Source organism: Gymnoscopelus microlampas (assembly GCF_963454915.1).
Source record: "Gymnoscopelus microlampas genome assembly, chromosome: 23".
Lineage (NCBI taxonomy): Eukaryota > Metazoa > Chordata > Actinopteri > Myctophiformes > Myctophidae > Gymnoscopelus > Gymnoscopelus microlampas.
The window spans coordinates 19,520,052-19,542,624 of NC_139960.1; the positions used below are offsets into that span (position 1 = coordinate 19,520,052).

The 22,573-nt window shown below is 41.8% G+C and overlaps 2 protein-coding genes across 2 annotated transcripts in view; one reads left to right on the top strand and one right to left on the bottom strand.

Moving 5' to 3' along the window:
• syn3 (synapsin III) overlaps positions 1 to 22,573 on the top strand; it is a gene marked incomplete at its 5' end in the record, with an annotated part of 118,823 nt that overhangs the window by 55,391 nt on the left and 40,859 nt on the right. The window lies entirely within an intron of this gene.
• Positions 319 to 22,043, bottom strand: LOC311039528 (metalloproteinase inhibitor 3). The gene is made up of 5 exons (XM_084049461.1): positions 21,713 to 22,043; positions 12,519 to 12,601; positions 10,908 to 11,016; positions 5,655 to 5,776; positions 319 to 1,991 (listed from the first exon to the last, which is right to left on the bottom strand). Exons 1-5 carry the CDS (start codon positions 21,843 to 21,845, stop codon positions 1,794 to 1,796), a joined length of 645 nt encoding a protein of 214 aa, XP_083905587.1. The 5' UTR covers positions 21,846 to 22,043; the 3' UTR covers positions 319 to 1,793.

The following is a 22,573-nucleotide window of genomic DNA, read 5'->3' on the forward strand; positions in this document are numbered from 1 at the left end:
TGAACCTGAGCCAAAAGCCTGAAGGGGATGTCAGCGGCAGTTACGAGAGTCCATAAAAACTACCCCCCCACACACACACCTTCTAACAATGTTCTGTCCTTCACTGTTAAGATACCGTTGTTTCCATTTTCTTTCATTTACTTCCACCATCATAGCACAGAGGCCAAATACATAGGGGAGTGATCATTTAGAGGTTTGTTTGAGCACACTCTGTGTGTAGCCTGCATATTAGCGATAAGATAACTTTCTTGTTGTGAGGTTGAGTGAGGTTGACCGAGCAAAGGAGGAGTCACTCCCGCTGAGGCAAGACTGTGTCTGATATCGGAATGACTGAAGATACGGCACTGGAAAAACAAATGGAAGCAATAGAAGAACAATCGACTGTAGTGACAACATTGTTATTTTCTTTTTTTTGCTCAATACAAAAGATGGAATATACACTTGCAAAAACACATTTTTTGTTTTGAAACCTCTGCTTATACTTTCAGCGAATGGGCAAAAACATTACCCTCTACATGAGTACCAGAGGGGAAAACTTGTGACAGAGCAAAGTACCATCATTATTAAACACGGGACGTACATTAAGTCAGTGGTTTAGCAACGCACTGTGAGATCATGGTCCTTCATCTTGGCCAAGCAGGCTGTAGCTGTTGTCATAGTTTTGTATTCTCTGGGGGCAGTGTGGTCCTTGACAAATTGACTGATAAATAAACGAAGCACAGAGGTTTCAGCTGAGTGGATAGAGAAAACTTTTCGTAGCTTATGTCATATACAGCAAAAATAAAATATAATCCGTCTCTGCAAAAGATTAGGTGTTCCCTGTGTTGATACTATAACTGCCATTTTTGTTTTTTATCTGATCCATGTACGGTAGTTTGATTCTCTGATGTACAACACCACTCCATATCAAGCCATTTCATAGAGTTGCGATATAATCACAAGAAAGATGGGTTACATTGCAAACATTCAGGGAAAGCAGAGATTCTATCATCCATAAATAGACATGTTACAGCATAGACTGTGAACATAATACATATATATATACTTCACTGTGAAACAAAATAAACATTATTAAATACCATATGATAAACCCTTAGAACTCGCTCTTTCTCTGAAAAAAAGAGCTATAACTTTCATAGAGCATAATTATACCTCACGTTGGCACTGTGCTGTGTCTGCATCGAAAACCAACTTTCTGACAGTTGTGCTGGACTGCAAGAACGCTAGTGTTGTGCTGCTGGAGCTCTGTACAGCTGCTCTGCATCTTAACAATTTACACAACAAATTGATGTTGACCTTATATTATTGCTTGATCAGTTCGTGCGTCGTCGCCCCCATTAAGCGTAGCATAGTCCTTTGCGTCTTTATGTGACCCGTCTTTATAACTTTTTCAACAATGATGGCAACGTAATGAGCGTGTGTTGGAGCAGGGACTCTACTCTGATTCATTGGAGACGGGAAAAGAAATGGAAAGCAGAGAGAGACAAGACGCAGGCAACAAAAAGGGGGTTCTCTGTTCTTTTTTTCTTTTAAACATCAGATGTGCTATGAGACTGGCACTGGTTTCTTTTGTTCCGTTGTTTTTCTTTCACACTCCTTTAAAAAGGAGTGGTCACTCGGGCCCAGTGAGTTTACAAGTCCCGTAATACTAAGAAAGTAACAAAAGGACGGGCGTTTGGGAGATGAGGGGGGACGCTGTTGGTATGAGAGGACTAGGAGAAAGGTTTGGTGTTAGGTAGCTTGTTTTGGGGAGGATGGAGTATGGGGAGGTTGAGGGAGATGCGTTAAAACGCTCAGGGGTCGGTGGCGTTGATGGTGGTTTTGTCGCGGGAGGTCATCCCCCGGTACCAGCTGCAGTAGCCTTCTTTCTGCTGGATGCAGGCGTAGTGCCGGGACTGGTAGCCGGGGTAGCCGAAGTGGGACAGCATGTCCGTCCACAGGCACTCGTTCTTTGAGGTCACAAAGCAGGGCAGGTAGTGGCAGGGCTTAATCTATAGAAGACAGGAAGTGAAACTAAGGATGTAGCCGTGAAGCAGCAAAATAAATTAAAAATAACTCAATATGGGCCACAACCAGTGTAGACTCATGGGTGATTTATACTTGGTTGAACGCCATTGTCTTGCACAGAAAATTGCTGATTTACAAGCTCACAATGTGTCGCGCTCCGACGCATTGTGAGCTTGTAAATCGGCTATTATTGGTGCCCGACACGGCGCGCAACCATGTATAAATCAGGCATCACTGCGGTCATCATCACGCAACGGGTCTCAATTGAACGACATTGGGTCTGTGATCTAGTAGGCCAAAGCAGAATTAGCTTAACAGGACACTTAATAGGACAGGCTTGAGCAATGTTAAACAAAATTAAAAGAGAATTCAGGAGTTTTATAGAGACCATAATGCTTGTCGTAAGTCATGTCTGTAGCAAGTTTTTCTTTGTCAGTTTTTGTCACCATTTTATGCCGATAAACACAACTGCATTCTAAAGTAACGCTAAACCGTGAACTGCTACTGTTGCAAGGCATTATGGTCCATTTAAAATCACTGAATAGATTATTAGAGAAAGCGCGTGAGCGAACATGATTTGAATATAGCTGGAAATAGCAGAGTGAAAATATTGGTGCGGTTTGTGAATTGTTATCCATACAATGGAATCACTGATGTTTGGTATGTCCCTTTTGCTTTTGTACATGTGAGATTTAAGCGATGCACTGTAGAACTTCGGTAGAACCTTGGGTTGTATAGCTACCTGGGTATGATATAAGAATAAGTACAAGTGTGATATCAAGAGCCTCTCCCCCATACAGTGAGAATGAATGGAATCGACAGTATTTGGATTTACAATTTTAGATTTTTGGGATTGGTGCGTTCGGAAATACACTCCGAGAATCTGTGCTGTAGCGCAGTGTTGATTTCGTCGACTAAAACTATGACGAAAAATGTTGGTCGACTACTTTTTTTCACTGACGAAAACTAAATAAAAACTAAATAAAAACTAAGCTATGATGACTTAAACTAAGACTAAATATATTGACAATTTCGTCAACAAATAAAAACTAGACTAAAATGTTAGGGAGGGACTAGTGGAGAAGAGATCCAGTAGAACTAAAAGACTATGCTTTATGCTCAGGTGTTGCATGCTGAAAATAGCAGATCTACAAGCTCACAACGCAAGTGTAAAATGAGCCATTACGACGCCAAATATGACTAAAACTAAATAGACTAAAACTAAATGCAATTTGATTCAAAAGACTATGACTAAAACTAAATCAAAAGGTGGTGTCACTATCAACACTACTCTGGCGGTGACGTCATAGTGCGCACTGAATTCAGTTGATGAAATTCAACTGAAGAATAATAATGAGGGTAAACCTTCTGGTTTTAGCACCTCCTGGCAGATCACATGTACTGTACCCAGCATTTTCAAATGCATTTCTTGGGGGGAAACCAAATGCCATCTTGTTTGAGCAATGTGGGGTGTTGTGGGTGTGGGAGGTTTTATGCTCTTCGACGCTTTTCATGTCTTCACACGTTGTGTCACTAAGGGAATGGAAAGGAAAGCTGTAAATTACACTTGACTCAATCTTCCATACAGATGCTCACACAGAGGGCAAGAGCAGAGCTTTCAAAGATTAATTGTGTTATCGATGATTAAGGGTCAAGCTGTGTTTGATCGCAAATACCAAGGAATTGAGTCGAAGCGCTTCCAGGATAGAGGAGAGTTTGTGGATCTTAAAGCAACAGCCCGTTTCATTAATAACCTAGGGGGCAAAGGTCTTGTGGTTGGGTGTTCTATCCCTTCATAGTTCATAGTTAAGTGCTCACTGGCTTGAATGGATTTAATACTCCAGTACTCTAGTAGTACATGCTTCCTGCATTCCAATGCTGTAAATCATCATTTATGGAAGGAATGTGACAGAAGGCAGAATGATTTGTTTGGTATGTTGGCTTTGGCACGCCTGACGTGTGATGTTTACACCTAACTGTGGTCTTTGCACACTCTCTTTCTCACTCACACACACACACACACACACACACACACACACACACACACACACACACACACACACACACACACACACACACACACACACACCTTGGCCAGCACATAACAAATGCTACTACATCATCTGTGACTTTTCTAAATGGACGGACTATGTGCAATTGAGAGGCGTTTGCTTGCCTTGGGCCTGAATGCTTCTGTCTGGTAATTCACTTATTCTGATAGGGATTGATGGTTTCAGCAGATGTCTAGGACGGTCCATTCAATATTGTTTGTATTGTACTGCATTGCTTATTATATATCTTCCTGCCCAAAGGGCCGCAGATGTCAATTAGTTATACAGCTAACCCTGGCTCAATCGTTGTGTTGTGCATAAACAAAAGAAAAAAAGAAAGAAAAAACAACATACTATAGTAGGATCTTTAGGACCACGGTCAGTGCATATTAAGGGGTTACATAAAGTTGGTAATACAGAGCTCGGAAGGACAGAGTAAGCTATTCCAGTGCCATTAAGTTGTATATAATAATATATTATATAATATATATAATAACACCCAAATATCACTATGAATCAAATTTTCCCTCTCTCTTGTTGCCTCTGTCTTAAATTCACTTGTGTAAATTATCCCAAAAAAAGAAGAGGTAAAGAAAATACAAGGGTTTATGGAATTCATGGTTCAATATCCATATCTAAGTAACAATAAAAACCTTACATTCAATCAGCTACCATCCTGAATTCACTTACAATCATCATGAAGGTAATGTTTATACGATGTTACGTATCTAGTATATCATAGTAGGCTGCTATGAAGAATTCCAAATACTGATTAGCTTTGGTTCTCTAAAATGCAACAGTATTCTACCTCTACATTCTACTTTTTAGTTTTTGCGTTGTTTCTTTTGAAATGTTTGCAGTTCAAAGATAATGCACGCACATCCAAGTACATTTCGACGGGTGCTGGGTAAAAAAAGTTCAATAATATAAAAAGAAGCATCCATATACCATCTTGAATGCTCCCACTGTGTATGTATTGATCATTAACAAATGAACGTGATGAAGACCTTTTTTACTGTAGGTCAAAAATACGCATTGGGAGCATTCAAGATGGTGTATGGATAATTATTTTTTAAATCTTTTAACTTTTAAAATGTGCCACAAGAGTAGAGGGCGGCATACAGTATTGAGTAAGAACATTTGTCTTGTAATTATTTCACCGAAGTGAATAATCATAAAACAATGATGTGAGGGCCGCGTAGCAGCCCGAACCTCTAGTAACCTTAAAAATGCCAAGTCACCATGGACATTAAATGTAAATATAGCTATATATATATAGCCTTTTTTTGCCTTCTATCCCACTCCATCACTGAGGATTATTGTACTCTAGACATTACAAAATATGTCATGTTAATGAAGTGATCATCCTCCTACTGTTGGCCCTCTAGAGGAAAAGGGAAAGGTTCACAGCAGGACAGTATGCTTGAGCAGAATGTCCTCCTCCCTCCCCACGGCCCTGCCCCTGTCCCTGCCCTTCCCTTTTCCTCTGCCTTTCCCCCCCTGCCCCCCCCTTCCCCTTCGCAAGGCTCCTCCATCGTTCGGCATGGGGTGCGCCTCCTCATCCTTTCCTCCTGGAGGGCACTGGTTTCCACTCACCCTGCACCCACAGCCCAGCTGGTAGCGGTGGTTGAAGCCTTTCTTCTGGGCCAGTGAGAGGCGGTCCCACCTCTCGTTGAAGTTGCACAGCCCCGTGTAGACCTTGCCGTTGAACATGCGACCTGTGGGGGACACAGGAGAACACAGAGCATTGGTTTAGCATTGCAATCATGTCATGGTCATGGCAGTGTTGATTTTGACAGCATATTTTGATTCAGTTTTAGTCATAGTCTTTTGAATAAAATTTCATTTTAGTCATCTGAAATGTTTTACTGTTAGTCTAGTTTTGGTCGACTAAATCTACAGTTTATTTAGTCGACTAAAATGTATTTTGGTGGTGCCTTTATGGCATCTTAAAGGCTGATTTTACACTTGGTTGCATGCTGAATCTGCTAACATTTGAGTCTAGTTTTTATTTGTTGACGAAATTGTCAACATATTTAGTCTTAGTTTTAGTCATCATAGCTAGTTCTTATTTGTTTTTATTTATTTATTTTCGTCAGTGAAAAAAGGTAGTCGACAAACATTTTTCGTCATAGTTTTAGTCGACGAAATCAACACTTGATCATGATGTCACTCAACCTACCTATCAACACATCCATAACCTCAGGCTACGTTCGATTTGTCTTCAAGTCAACAAGATTTGCTCCTCAAGAAACCGACTCTTGACCCCTCTCTGACATCAAGAACTACAGATCGGGTACAGTGTCACTCCTTTCCTTTCATTCCAAGACTCTTAAATGAGATGGTTCTAACTAGCTCTCTCTCCAGCTCTCACAGAATAAACTTTTGGATCCCAACTCGTCAGGATTTAAGCAAGAAGCCCATTCCACTGAAACATCACTTCTCACAGTCACAGAGGCACTCCACGCTGCTCAGGCTGTGTCCCACTCCTCCGTCTTTCAATCTTTCTTGACCTTCGTATCTGCAGCATTTGACACGGTCAACTACCAGCTTCTCCTGGACACCCTCTTTTGGACCTTGGTATCACTGGGATGGCACTCGTGTGGTTCAACCTCATACCTGACTGTTCATGGAAAGGTTTGCTTTCATCCCCCTGTACCCTCTTGACTAGGGTCTGTACTTGGCCCGCTCCTTCTTTCCCTTTATGCCAGACCGTTTGGCTCTGTCATCTCTGCTTGCAAGCTCTCCTATCACTGTTATTCTGGGGACACTCAACTGTTTTTCTCCTTCCCTCTCTCTAGTGTTGATTTTGACAGCAAGTCATTTGAAATGTTTTAGTCTAGTTTTAGTCGACTAAATATAATAAGATTTTAGTCGACTAAATCTACAGTTGATTTAGTCGACTAAAATGTATTGTGGCGGTGCCTTGATGGTTTCGTAATGGCTGATTTAACACTTGGTTGCATGCTGAAAATAGCCGATCTACAAGCTCACAACGCGTCGCGCTGCGACGCGTTGTGAGCTTGTAGATCTGCTATTTTCAGAGCGCAACACCTGAGCGCAACCAAACATAAAATTACTTGTCTTTTAGTTCTACTGGATCTCTTCTCCACTAGTCCCTCACTAACATTTTAGTCTAGTTTTTATTTGTTGACGAAAGTGTCAATATATTTAGTCATAGTTTTAGTCATCATAGCTTAGTTTTTATTTAGTTTTTATTTAGTTTTCGTCAGTGAAAAAAGGTAGTCGACGAACATTTTTCGTCATAGTTTTAGTCGACGAAATCAACACTGCCTCCCTCTGCCACACAGATTGAAAAGTGCATCGCTCTTCCCACCACCTCAAAGCTCAACGCAGACAAAACTGAGCTTCTCTTCTTTCTCCCCTGGAGAATTCCTGCACCCTGCAGGATCTTTCCATTTCAATTGACAACAAACACCCTGGTGCTTCCTGTTCCACCTGCCAAGAACCTGAGAGTCCTGTGGACAGTCAGCTTGTCCGTCAAGGCACATTATAGAGATCACTTTATCCTGTACGACGTGTGTTTACTTTTCACATCTCCCCCCCATTGTGAATTCCCTTCACTGGCTTCTGGTTGCTGCCTACATCCAATACAAAACACTGGTGATGACCCGCAAGGCAATCAAGGCCATGGCATCCCCTTAACCTTGAGGACATGATCCACCGCTTCCCACACACTTAGAGCAGCTAACGCAGGATGTCTCTGTCCCTTCTTCGCTACGATACCCTGTTGTTGTTTAGACGTATACTGTTTACTTGTCCACAAAGGCTTTTTTCTTTGCACACACTGTATATTTGCTTGACCATTTACCTGTCATTTGCTGGCTAGGGTTCATGCCATTTATTCTGATCTTGCATTAAGTTGCTGGATAAAGATTGTCTGCTACAGTAAATGCCTAAATTGTAAATTTGACGAAAGCTGATTATACATTATTGCAAAACATAATGAAAACATCTGCCATTTTGTTTATGTGTATAATTTCCTTCACACATACATACCATTGGATCCTGTAAATAAACCACTCAAGAGGAATCCAAGTAGTTTTAACTACGGTAAGACAATCTTGTACAGTAAGCCCATATTAAACCAACACCCCTATTTCTGAGTTTCCAAAAGGTCGGCAGACCTCTATTTATATAGCCTGGCATGGCCAGACTAATATCACTGCGTAGATATTAGTCTGGAATCTCTGTGTGGAACCTGCATTTCCGAGGGGCAAATAAAAAAATGCCTCTGGTGATAAACCTGCCCCACATTTGCATACTGGGCTCTGATTGGTCCCTCACAACTTCTGAGGGAGAGAAATAAAATCTCTATTGAGAGGGGCCAGACCTAATCTGCCAGGGGCAATTTAGTTTTTGCAATGGCAGATTCGTCTGGAACCAGGCTACTATTTATAGACTCTGGGCCCATTCACAGCTTACCGCCAAAGTCAGGGTTGCAACCTCTGAAACAGGTGCACACCGCAGGGCAAGGCAAATCAGTCAAGAACATCGTGGTTGGCCACACCATGTGGTCCCCCATTACGATGTCGTCACTACGTGGGAATCTGACAGCTCACAGATATTTCTTTCTTGGACCCCCCCCCCCCCCCCCCCCTCCCTCTCACTTACAGGCTTATTATGCAGTGCTGAGTGTGTGACATGGTCCTAAAATACTAATCATAAAAGGCAGAGAACTCGAGGCTTGATCAAAGGAAACGAGACCACGAGACTTGATCTTGCAGGCCTTGGTATATTTAACCCGTTGAGGCCGGGAACACATCTGTGTGTCATTTTGAGATTCGTTTGGGCTATTGAAAAAATAGCAGATCTACAAGCTCATAGCGCGGCACCGAGTGCCGCGCTATGAGCTTGTAGATCTGCTATTTTTGAAAAATCGTGAAGATTTGCGCAAATCTTTTGAATATATTATTTTTCAAAGCGAACATTTGTAACTCAAAATCTTTGCTTCTGGGGGGATTCTGCAAATGTCTTCTAAATTTCAGTTTTTAAAAATAACGTCTTTTGCCATAATCAGTGGAGTCAAGGACCCCCAAAATTATATGTATTTGGCCGCGGACCCCCATCTCAAAATATGTTGTTCCAGGGACCCCCTAGAAGCAAAGATTTGAGTAAAAAATATTTGCTTTAAAAAAATATATATATATTCAAAGATTTGCACACATTTTCACGATTTTTCAAAATAGCCCAAAGTATAAAATAAGGGTTAAAGTGGTTACACAGATGCGTTCCCGGTTTTAATGGGTTAAATTGCTTGTAATTTAGTCCTGATAGGGTGGGCCTTGGGACGGGCCAAAGCCTTTATTATTAGACACCCTGAGACCAGTGCTAGATGACTGTGATGTCACTCTCACCCTGCGTCAGTAAACACAGACCATGTTGCTCGGCGACTTTCTCCTGTTCACTGGCATGGCAGGGCATATATTTACAGCATTCACAGCCTCAGACTTGGTGACGGCTACGTGCAGCGGTGGAAAAATAACTCAAATGTTTTACTTTAAGTAAAAGTATCGATACTGCAATGTAGTAAGTACAACGTTTACAAGTAAAAGTCCGGAATTCAAAATGTACTTGCGTAAAAGTACAAACGTATTGATATCAAAATGTACTTAAAGTACCAAAAGTAAAAGTACTAAAATGTTAAAAAATAGCCGATCTACAAACTCGCAACGCATGAGCTTGTAGATCTGCTATTTTCAAATAGCCTAGGTATAAAATAGGGCTGAAGTGGTTAATGTATGTTTTATAATGTAATAATGTATATCTGCAAAGTAACTATTAACTAAAGTTTTCAAATAATCGTAGTGGAGTAAAAGTACAATATTTGGATCCGAGATGTAGTGGAGTAGAATTAAAAGTATTGGAAATTGGAAATACTCAAGTAAAGTACAAAATCGTACTTAAGTACAGTACTTAAGTAAATGTACTTAGTTACTTTCCACCACTGGTTACGTACACCAAGTGCCCTACATTACCACTAGTAGGTTCTAAAGTAAACGGCACCTCTGCTGAAAATAGCAGCCCATAAAATGCTTTGCTGCTGGAAAAGCCAGTATAGTTGCTATGCTATGTGCTAATTACAAGGGATATATATGATGGAACTGTGTTCTCTGCCATTTCTGGGCCCAAAAAACTGCCCCCCAGCATTGCCTCCTTGCTAAGTGGTTAATGTTATAAATAGAGGGAAAGTTTGTGTCTCAGAGCAGTCAAGAAGTCCTAGAGAAGGAGCAGGAGGAGGGGGGGGGTCTTTTTTACACCAAACAAACTCCTGCTGCTGTTAGCAACCCTGCCTTTGTGGTAGAATGTGCTTTGGTGAGGTAGTCAGGGAAACGGAACCATGAGGGTGAATGATAGCATAGCAGTGACAAGACAACTATGGGGCTTCATCAAATGTGACTGTATAGGCTCTATGCACAGCAGCCATATTATCACTTCTTTCACAGGTGTTACCAATGATACTAATGAAGGCTCTGTTCCATTTAGTCTAGCACAGTGGTTTCCTCGACCCCCACAACTATGAGAGTGTACCAAATGGACCCTTACGGGTCCATTTGGTTCCATTTGGTTACACACCTGTAAGGGGCCATTTGGAAGCCCATGAGGGTCCCTGGAACCCAACTGTAGACCCACTGGTGTAACAGAGTGTTTCCAGTGAGCCAACATGCACAACATCAGCACCCTGACTCTGTTTGACCAGAATGGAACAGAGCCTTCATTAGTGTCATTGGTAACACCTGTGAATGTCTTCATAATATGGCTGCTGTGAATAGAGCCTATTGTTTCGGGTTTAGGATTCTGTGATGCGGTAACGTGTTGATTGTTTACCTGTGATCAGGTACTGGTATTTATTGATGTCAAACTTGACGCCGCACAGACCCTCGGAGGCGTCGGTGTAAATGTGCTGGACGTGCTGCATTTTGAATCCTTTGTACATCTGTAAGAGAGAGAAACAGCAGCAAGTTTGAATACCTGGAAGTTTCGAATGCATTGCACACACACTGCTGCTGCTCCTGCCAAATCTAAATGATCACGGATGCCAGTCATTGTAAGCTGCTTTATCAGACATTCCCTTAAGAATTCCTCATGGGAGATAAAGTATTAAGCTCAGCCCTCAACTAAATCATAGATAACATAATTACATTGCATAATACACTGTGACTTTTAATGCCGTTTGACAAGGTCGCTGCTTAACCGCAGACTGCAGTTCCTCCGTTCATCTCAGGTACGCAGAAAACAAACAAGAGAGCTGACAAAGTCAGTGTTTTGCCATGAGAGCCGTTGCATTTGGTTGAGTGTGATTTATTTGACTGGCAACAACAGGAAATCCCTGTTTAGATGCGCCTTTCTCAGAAAAGTGGAACAAATTGCACAGGCCAGTTACTTAGACCCGAAACTGGGGAATTGTTGAGTAGGGCAAAAGCATTTTTTCTCATAGGGGTTTGTTTGCAAGGAGGAAATCTGTTATTTATAAGTACAAATAGGACGCTGACTCTGTGTCTCTGTTGTAGAATCCACATACCAAACAAAATGATTAAATCCTTGACCATTGCATTACAAATAAACAGTTCAAGAACCATGGGGATTATGGAAAACAGCTCCAAGTCAAGAGATATGGCAATAGAAAATCTTAATTATAATCAAGGGGATTAACCCATTAAGACCTGGAACGGATCTGTGTCACTTTTTGATTTGAGCTAAAAAGCATTATTTTACACTTTGGCTATTCAAAAATAGCAGATCTACAAGCTCATAGCGCGGCACCGAGTGCCGCGCTACGAGCTTGTAGATCTGCTATTTATGAAAAATTGTGAACATGTGTGCAAATCTTTGAATATATGTTATTTTAAAGCGAACATTTTAACTCAAATCTTTGCTACTGGGGTCCCTGGAACAAAATATTTTGAGATGGGGGTCATATAATTCGGAATACTGTTGGGATTTAGAAGACATTTGCAGAATCGGCTTCAGGTCTTAAAGGGTTAACTGAAAATGTTCACTAGTGGGAGACGATGCACGTTTACTGTTTTTGGGTGCTGACCATCAGACAGTAAGATTGTTTTCATTCTATATTGACGCAGTGTTTGACTTTGGTGGCTTTTACATTGAGCTATGTCCCGTCCCTCCACCCCACCCCACCCCACCCCCAATTTAAAATGTCTGTAAGCCTACTAATCTTGTGCCTGGCCCTTATGGCTGCTGTCTTAACAGAGGGATGTTTTCCAGAGCAGGCATGGCCTTTGGGAAATAATTATACAAGATTATGTAAGAAAGAATATCAGGGGGTAAAGCGGCCTGCCTTTCGCCTAGCATGGAGACTGTGCCAAATACTGACTAAATAATTAGAAACGACTTTGAGTTGTTGCAGGCAGGCAGTGTGTTCTTTATGGGCATGTCTGCCAGCTGTTGCTCCAGACATTATTACTTTTTCTGGTTTACCTTCATTTGTTTGACGGTGTAGCGCATCATTCCAAAATGGCCATCTTTCAGGAGCTTCTTTGCCACCACTTTAGCGCGGATCACTGAGAAGAGAGGATACAAAGTCTCAGTTAACTTGTGTGTGTCTTATGTTACATCTGAATATACAACCTACGATGTAGTCATCTGGATTGGCATCATCATCAGAACATTCTCACTCTTCAATCAATCTGGATGACAAATGACAATAATATCTGAGGACTCATTTATCCAGGAGAACCCTGCCTTGGGCAGTTGGAGGGGATGGTGAACTCTATTGAACATCCTTTCAATTGTACATTTTGTTGCCACAGTTAATACATTCATCATGATTTTCTGCAGTGCTGCCATTTGCCAATAATGATTTAAGACACATGTATGTTCAGGTTTGATGCAATGAAAAGGGAGGCCATATTATTATAGCTTTGTCCTGCCATCTTTCAACCTTGTCCCCGTATCGTAAAACCACGTGTGTCCTCTGTTTTAAACGGGCATCTTTCTATATTGGGCTCGGGGGCTTGAACAGATCTTATCTACATGTGTGCAGTGGGTAAACAGCGGGCTGGGTGAAAACTCTCATCTGATTTGTTTGCTTTCACTCCTGTTGAAGTAAGTGGGCCTATTGTGTGGCGATCGGCTTACGAGTGAAGTCTAATTTAGGCCAGTGAATAGATCCCTCCCCAGAGGACCTGTATCACTGCTGCAGGCCATGGGGGCGACAAGTCTTCATACAGGAGTGGGTCTTAGTGTGAAGTTCACCTGCTCCCCACAGCTATACAGAACCACAGACATAACTAAACACTGGGGATGTTTGTTATCTTACCCCGGTGGAATTTCCTTCCCACATTCTTTTGGAGCCTCACATTCTCCAGAATGGGAAAAAAAAAAACAGAAGCCTTTCATTCTTCCTCAACTAGAAAAAGAAATGAAGCATGTGGCATCTTCATTTTGTATTTTTGTAGATTTTGTCTTAGTTCCAGGGTGTTGGACATTGGAAGAAAAATAAGAGTGCAAATGGTATGACAGCCCGGCTTAACCCTTTCAGACCGAGAATGCATCCGTGTCATTTAAAGATTTCTTTGGGCTAATCAAAAATAGCAGATCTACAAGCTGATAGCGCGGCACAGAGTGCCGTGCTATGAGCTTGTAGATCTGCAATTTTTTGAAAAATTGTGAAAATGTGTGCAAATCTTTGAATATTTTTTCTTCTGTAGCGCACATTTTTTAACTCTGTTACAACTTCTGGGGGTCCCTGGAACAAAATATTTTAAGATGGGGGTTCGCAGCCAAAATTCATATAATTTTGGGGGTCCTTGACATGAAAAAGTTTGAGAACCACTGATTATAGAAACATTTTTTTTTTTCAAAAATATTTGAGTAAAAAAGGTTTGCTTTAAAAAATATATATATTCAAAGATTTGCTCAAATTTTCACGATTTTTCAAAAATAGCAGATCTACATCTGCTATTTTTAAATAGCCAAAGAAATCTAAAATGACACAGATGCGTTCCCGGTCTTAATGGGTCAGACGTTGTGCAAGTTTGGCTGTCCGCAACTTTATTTACAGTGGTGTGATGTTCCCTATTTAGGCTACTTAGATGCAAGTTATTGAATCCAGGGGAGTGACGCATTTCTCAGCAAGCAAGTACAAACATCTTAATGATGTAAGCTCTAAAAAGTTGTTTTTGTACTTGCTACATTTATAAATGGTCACTGTTCGATAGCATTTTTTGGGGGGCCTGTGGCTGTGTGACTCATGTAATATTTTGGCCTTTAGCCCCCCATCCATCCCTAATCTGTGTTCAGTGCCACTTTCTGTTGTCTTGGAAATGGACAAAGTTCACGATATGAAACTAAAGTCATCCTCAGCAACTAAAAACATAATTTAGAGGTCATTTTCACATGCCACTATAATGTTAAAGAGGCGGTGCCATGGTTTTGCACTTTTTCTGTTTTTCGTGTGTCTATGAGGTTGATAGAACTTCATTGAGCCCCCTGGTGATGTTTTTATGGTGTTTTATGTCTTCTCTGACTATTTTGAGTTTCTTCCTGGAGGCTGAAACCTTGAGGGTCAAACGTGCCAATAGAAAAACAGCGCTTTAGTGACATAGTAAAAACATACCCTCCCCCTCATTATCATAACACAACAGGTGTGGGCAGGAGGAGGAGGAGGAGGGACTAGGACAGGTGGGTGGTGCTAAGGTGGTGGAGGAGGTGCTAAGGTGAGAACCAGGTATACTTAATGAACTGGAGGCGTGTCCACAACATAATTTCAACAATTTCTGTACACTTTTTTGAAAAAAATCTTCCTCCTAGTATAACCATAATAGTAATACCTGATGATGAGGGGGGGGAGAATTCACTGAAAATTACGGCACCCCGTCTTTAACTCTCATAGAACATAAAGCAGCCAGTAGCCACATACAGCTTCATAAGAAAGCACACATACACAAAGTGGGAATCGTTTCAAATCCCCCACGTATTCATGTTTTCCTCTTGGGATGCTTTTTTGACCTTTCAAATGTGCGTTCAAGGGTATTTGCTGTATTCATCTGTCAACTCGTGTAATGAGCTGTGCGGGGTTCTATTACCTATTCAGCCCTGCACTAAATGCACCCAAGTGCTACTTTGAAAGATGTGTAGGCCACAGTTACTGAGGAATCAGGGCACAATTACTGAGGAATGTGCAAGATATAATAGGATACATTTGCTGAAACCTCCACAATAGAGTACACAGAAGCCATATTTTCATCTAGCCTATCAAAACGTAGTTTCTTTTCTTTCTCTCTGACCTCAAAAACAAAAACTACGAAACTGTTTACTACATAAAGCATTATGCCAGATATATTACAACTGAAACACTAGGCCAAACACCAGTCTAGATAGGTCCCAGTCGGTGTTGCCAGATTCTGTGAGAGAAACAAGCAACCCGGTCTAGGAAAACCAGCCCAAAAGAATCGACTATGGGCCACGTGAGCACTTCAACATATACATCAGCTATTTGAAAATAGCCGATCTACAAGCTCACAACGCGTCGCATCGCGACGCGTTGTGAGCTTGTAGATCTGCTATTTTCAAATAAAATCTTGCGGGGAAATTATAATGAGCAGATCTGGCAACCCTGGCCCCAGTGCTGGACACTAAACCACTAATTGGCTGGTGGCGATACCATTGCTCTGTGGAATGTGTGAAAGGACCCGACTGCCTCTTGAGACAGACTGGGGTTTGTGTCGTTTTCCCACAGTGACCTGTTAACCTCTAGGGAAAGGGCCTTCCAACACATGCCTGGCTCCCCAATGCTATATTTACGTTATGACCGCAGTTCTTTTTTCATACGGTGTGTGTGTGCCTCCTCACCCAAAGCTCTCATGTCGAAGCGGGACTAAATTACAAGTGTTTGTATAACCCAGTTCCAAGCCAAGTGTGGTAGTGTTAGTGTAATTCACATTAGCATAGCTGTTTAGTCAGTAGTAAATGCTCCACCTAATGGAAGTTGGGGATATATCCAACGAATACCAATACCCACATATCTCCCACCAGTAACACTGTCAGCACATTAATTACAATGTCCCACACTCTCTCTCTCTCTCTCTCTCTCTCTCTCTCTCTCTCTCTCTCTCTCTCTCTCTCTCTCTCTTCTCTCTTCTCTCTTCCTCTCTCTCTCTCTCTCTTCTCTCTTCTCTCTTCTCTCTTCTCTCTCTCTCTCTCTCTCCATGTATAGGCCAGTCACAGTGCTTTTGCGTTCTACATGTTCATCTTTTGTAGAGGATTTGGCATAAGTTTTTAAGAGTCTGTACCGTAGCTTTTTGTGATGAGCGTGGTACAGTGAAAGTATGTTCACATCGTGAAAGTGAATTAATTTAGCCCAGCATCCCTTCCCTAATGCAAGGGATTATGAAACAATGTATTAATTTAAACATCTCAATGTGAGAATGTAATTTAATCTAGCATATATTTGAGTCTACATATATAATGGCAAGCTGCAAGCATGACAGGAAGAAAGTCACACGTGTGTGTGTGTGTGTGTGTGTGTGTGTGTGTGTGTGTGTGTGTGTGTGTGTGTGTGTGTGTGTGTGTGTGTGTGTGTGTGTGTGTGTGTGTGTGTGTGTGTGTGTGTGTGTGTGTGTGTGTGTGTGTGTGAGTGAGTGAGTGAGTGAGTGAGTGAGTGAGTGAGTGAGTGAGTGAGTGAGTGAGTGAGTGGGAGAGAGAGATGGAGGGTGACAATTATGTTTTAGTATGCAGGACACCGTCCAAGCTCGAGGCGGTGGGAGGAAGGAGGAATTCTCACTATGACACGCCGCCACACTCAAAAATAAACTGTGAAACTGCATCCCACTTGTTAAGGGATCGTGTCAGAGGAGTCAATTTGTGGGACAACTCTAACTAATGCCTACCTTCTGGTTGGCACCGTTGCTATTTTAACAGAGCGCCGCCTGCCAGTCAGAACCTGAATTTGGTGATTCTACACAGCACACTGTTTAGTATCCATACAGTCACTGGAGAATGTGGGGCTGACTAGGAGCCCTGGTATGTTTCCCTCATAGGACGAACATCTGAAACTCCCCGACGCCTGTTGACATCCTGGTTCTATTTTAACGCACATTTTTTGTAAGATTGAGGGAGAGCTGGTCTCGCATTATGTAATCCTCCTCGTCCTAGTGGGACCCCAGCTTTCTCACAGGATGTGACCTGTGTTGCCCGTTGACCAGTAGTAAGTAGATGGGCGGGTGTATTGCGGCTGAGCAAAGGAATAGTGACCTTACTGGACTCTATACACCAGTGGTTCTGAAACCTGTTCATATCAAGGACCCCCAAATGAATATGTATTTGGTTGCGGACCCCCATCTGAGAATATTTTTTTTGCAAAGGGACTCCCATACAAGTGTTGTGTTATTAAAATGTTTCAGAAATATTACACATTTATTTCAAGATCTTTTTTTGTATATAGGGTTAAAGTGGCTAAACTTATTTTTATGCTATATTAAAACCCATTAAGACCTGAAGCCGATTCTACAAGTGTCTAAATCCCAACAGTATTCTGAAAAAAACATATGTTTCTATATCAGTGGTGCACTAACTTTCAAGGACCCCCAAACTTATATGTATTTGGCCGCGGACCCCCATCTCAAAATATTTTGTTCCAGGGACCCCCATAAGCAAAGACTTGAGTTAAAAATGTTTGCTTTAAAACAATATTATATTCAAAGATTTGCACACATTTTCATGATTTTTCAAAAATAGCAGATCTACAAGCTCATATGATCTTGTAGATCTGCTATTTTTGAATAGCCAAAGTGTAAAATAATGCTTTTTAGCTCAAATCAAAAAGTGACACAGATGCGTTCCAGGTCTTTGAGAACCGCTGTTCCACATAACTCACCAGTAGTGAGTTGAGACTGTTGTGGGGCCATCAGCGGAACGTGGTGCCACAGGCAAAATAAAAATCCAGTAGCCAGTACATTTTTTGACTCTTTGACAAAGCTCCTCTATGCACAAGAAAATACCCATGGGCCATGACTGAGGGAGATCAGTTTCTCCCCAGCTCCCTGATCCCAAGCCAAACACAAGCCTCGCTAATCCTCTTCAACTGACCTGGTTCATTGTAGCCTACGTAAAGTTTTTGCTCCTGTCACCCCCAGGTCCTTGGGAACGAGTTCTAGCTGTAGAGGGACACTAAATCTTTGGGTCAAAGTTTAGGCCCCCGGCCTCTAATCTTGCACTCAAAAAACACTTTGGGGGAAAACAACCGCTGCCTCTTTTCCCCGTGTGAATGGACCATTTCAGTTGCCAATATATATTGCAGCCAAGTAGGTCTCTGCACAACAACAACCAAATCAAGGCCCAATCCAGCAGGTATGCAGCAGGAAAGTTGACAAGACATATCTAACCTGTCCAGTTAAGGAATTCAGTGGAGAGACAGGGGTTAGCTCGTCAATATTCATAATTTCATACACAATCAGAATAAACTCAGAATAAACTTTATTGTCACTTCTCAGGTTTACAGGTGTAAAGAAGTGAGTGGAAGCTATTTTCACTGCACGACACTATCGTATGACAAAGTATAAATCAGACTGAAGTAGTTGAGGCAAAGTGAGAAAAACACAGTAGTGATAATCAAAAGGACGCCCGTTTCGTCTTTTCTGGTCTAGTGGTTTACAGTGATTACGGAGCAGGAGGATCCAGGAAAGAACAGGAAGACGCTTTGAACTTGTCTTAAACAGAAGATTTAGGATTCACCTTTGAAGTTGTCAGTGAAAATTACATATGTTCTCGCTGCACATTTCAACAACCCATTATTCATTTCCCACCTATTCATATTTAATTGTATAGCAAGTCAGCACTAAGATAACCTTAGTTAAAAGCTTATACTCATACTGTATCATCTCTCTATATACACATGGAGGGGTGTGGAGTGTAGACGGATTCATAACCGCCATGCTTATCAAAGGAAGTGTGTTGTGTAAACAATCGCGCAATGCCTCTGAAATGATGCAATGCAGTGTCATGGGATGATTTAATTTAAGACATGAATGTTTGGACAATTCTGTACTAGTGCCCCTGTAGTTGGCATCATATGTAAAAAAAATTAAACGGATGCCAAATGTTACATCCCTCTCTCCAAAATTAAACAAAAACAGAAAATGCATGTTTATGTCTTGCTTGAACACGCTGATCAGCAGCACAGCGCCGCTAAAATGACCACCTCATCTAATGTTTAACTAACCTGCATCAAACCATACAACATGAACATCCCTCTAAAACTACCTCTATCATAATTTCGACTTGGCAACCAAAGCTTGTAAATAAGTTCTAGGCCAGTGTTGAGTGTTTTTCTGTTGATTAAGTGTGCTTTGCACCAAACCAGTATTTCTTGCAGTGGGATGACAGTGGTGCGAGCTGGGGTTGCAAATCATTCAAATCACACCTCAAAGACATTGGAAATGGGATTTTGTGTGGTGCTCGAAGAGTGATCACTGCCCCATTTGAAGTCAGTCCCAGATTCAACACTGGCAAATTTCAGTCCCTGCTTGTAGCGTGAGCTAACCGAAGGGACTTGAAAGGCATCGAAGGAAACTTGAAAGGCATCCTATGACTGTTTGTGAAAACAGCAATTATGCCCCAACCAGGTCACTTGGCTGAAAACACCCACAAAACATTGATCGCTCAATTGAGTGGATGTTCAGTGTTGCTCTGTCTTCAGCCATGATGAAAGTGATGCCAGATCATTCTTATGAACACCATGGTTTGTTTATCTTTCGCTTAACATAAGGTTAACCACACCTAAACTAGGGCCACTAGTACAGTAGTTAAAAGAGAAACTGAGCTGATCTGACATCCTCTATTCTTACCAGTAATACCAGAGGGCAGTTGACTATTTTAACAACTTCTCTCTGTGTGTGTGTGTGTGTGTGTGTGTGTGTGTGTGTGTGTGTGTGTGTGTGTGTGTGTGTGTGTGTGTGTGTGTGTGTGTGTGTGTGTGTGTGTGTGTGTGTGTGTGTGTGTGTGTGTGTGTGTGTGTGTGTGTGTGTGTGTGCGTGCGTGCGTGCGTGCGTGCGTGCGAGAGAGAGACACTGTAGACATGCATGTTGTAGTTCCACTCAAATGAGCCTATACTACTGGTTAGAGGACTGCCATCACTTCTCTTAAAATATGCCAGTTCAACCCTTTCCTGTCAAGTCTGTGATGCCCTGTTCTGCCCCCCCCCGCCCCCCAGGCCCTTACTGTCCCTGGGGCAAGCCAGATAATCCCCAGCTCCAACCAACGGTTCTGGGTTCAGGGTCTGTTATCCCAAAAGAGTGGTCAGTTTAGACTGGCATTCCATGATAAGACACACTCTTAGGTTCATATTATTGTGGGGACCACTGCGAAAGCATAACCTGGTGGTAAAACAAGCCAATGAAGCCACGTTAAAGCCTGCACCCTACGCTCATTCAGAAGCCAGGCATACTGTATCTCAGCTATACAACTGGTAGAGAGTCTCACCTCTTTGCCTGAGAGAAAGCCTGTCATCAACAGAGAGAGACGTGCCAATACACCCCAAGATAAATAATGAGGCTTTATGATAAGCTCTGACTACATCATCTACACGCAATTACCAGCTGGATTCAGTTAACAACGCAACCCATGAACAACGGCTGTAAAAAGAATGTGCTTCACAAGCTGAAATATTAATTACGGCACAGCAATATGTTAGGTGTAAAAATACACTGAAGATTTCAGCCTGAGCCACGAAGGGAAATACTTTATTTTGAAGTCTGCAACCAATTAACAGCAAGCCTTTGTATTGGGAGTCCCGCAGGTTGCAGCACATCAGCGTTAACGGGACAGCCGAAATAAGCAGCTGCAAGGTGCTTCATTATTATGAATCTGACACTTTATTCTACATCTGGCACATGTGGATGCAATAATATCCAAGCACCAGAACAGCGTAGTAAGTACATTTACTCAAGTACTGTACTTAAGTACAATTTTGTGGTACTATTTTCAAAAAATAATAAAAAACCTTATAACTAAGGTTTTTTTTTTAATATGACATTCTGCATAATGAGTACTTTCGACTTTTGGTACTTTAAGTACCAATACTTTTGTACTTTTACTCAAGTATATTGTTTTTTTATTCCAGACTTTTACTTGTAACAAAGTATCTCAACAATGCAGTACTTTTCCCACCACTGCACAGTGCACACAGACATCTCTCAAGTGATCGACAGGCAGCAGAATCAATCAGAGCGGCCATGCAGTTTCTATGGTAACCACCTGCTCTTTATGCTTCAGGAAAAAGCGTCCAGACAGACAGAAGGGATTAGGGAAAGTGACATGCGTAGTGTGTGAGATCATGTCGCATAGTAAACAAACAACACGGCCATTCCAACGCTAAAACATCGGGTTTAATTGCCAATGAGCTGATTGTTTTTAAAAAAATCAAGGCTAAAAACAAACTGAGTGCCACGCTATGAGCTTGTAGACCTGCTATTTTTGAAAAATGTGTGCAAACCTTTGAATATATACATTTTTAAGCGAACATTTGTAACTCAAATCTTTGCTTCTCGGGGTCCCTGGAACAAAAACATTGAGATGGGGGTCCGCGGCCAAATACATATCAATTTTGGGTGGTCCTTAGGCACGAAAAAGTTTGAGAACCACCACCACTGATCGGGATGTAAAATGACACATACCTATGTCCGAGTTGCAGTAGGCATCCTGCGGGTGCGTTGGCATGCATGAGCAGCCCTCCGTCAGCTGGCTCATCTGGAGGCTGCTCAACACGAACAACACGCAGCTCAACAGCTGCTGAGAAACGCACCGCATTTCACACACTTTAGGATCGTTTCGTCCCCGTTAATGCCTTCTTCTTCTTCAACTCAACAGAAAGCTCTGCAGACTTAAATAGCAGCTCTCTCTCTAGTGTATATTATCTGTTATGTCCGACTTGTTTTGTCCTCGTCTCTCTGCGTATGTTCCAGTAACTCAGTCAGTCTTCAGGGCTTGGGCTGTTGTCACACAGTCGCTTTCAGCGAGTCAGTCACTATCTAATGACAGAGACGCTGCTAACGGTTCATATATAGTGGAGCGATGGCTGTGACGCCCCCTCTCAACCCTCTGACGACGGGCCAATCACCGCGCTCTCGCGATGACGATGATGCCATTTAGAATAACAGAGACACGACGATGACATATTGGAACTTTTTATTACAGTTCAGTGGTTGTCTGTCTGTCTGTTTTTTTTTACGTTTTCTTGTATTTATTTATTTATTTCATTTTTTTACTTGTTATATCAGTAGCCTACTCAAACATTCCACAGTCTGGGTGAGGTGAACCTCATGGGTAATATTACTCATTCAATCGTGACATTACATAGTAGTCTACACAGCTAGTGGTGGTTCCCCCAAACGTTTTAGCTCAATAGAAATTAGACGTTTGCCCCGGGACCCAAACTAGTGAAAATAGCAGATCTACAAGCTTTTTTATTTATGGAAATTATTTGTTTTGTTTGTCTTTTTTAAATCTTTTTTTTAATACATTTTTTAATGTAGTAA

Bases quoted from the DNA above. Each gene is read 5' to 3' on its own strand.
- LOC311039528 (XM_084049461.1), bottom strand. From the start codon at position 21,845: ATGCGGTGCGTTTCTCAGCAGCTGTTGAGCTGCGTGTTGTTCGTGTTG. The intron at 5,777-10,907 runs GTAAACAATCAA...TGTCCCCCACAG, and splicing joins ATACCAGTACCTGATCACAG to GTCGCATGTTCAACGGCAAG. The intron at 1,992-5,654 runs GTGAGTGGAAAC...TGTCTTCTATAG, and splicing joins AGCTGGGCTGTGGGTGCAGG to ATTAAGCCCTGCCACTACCT.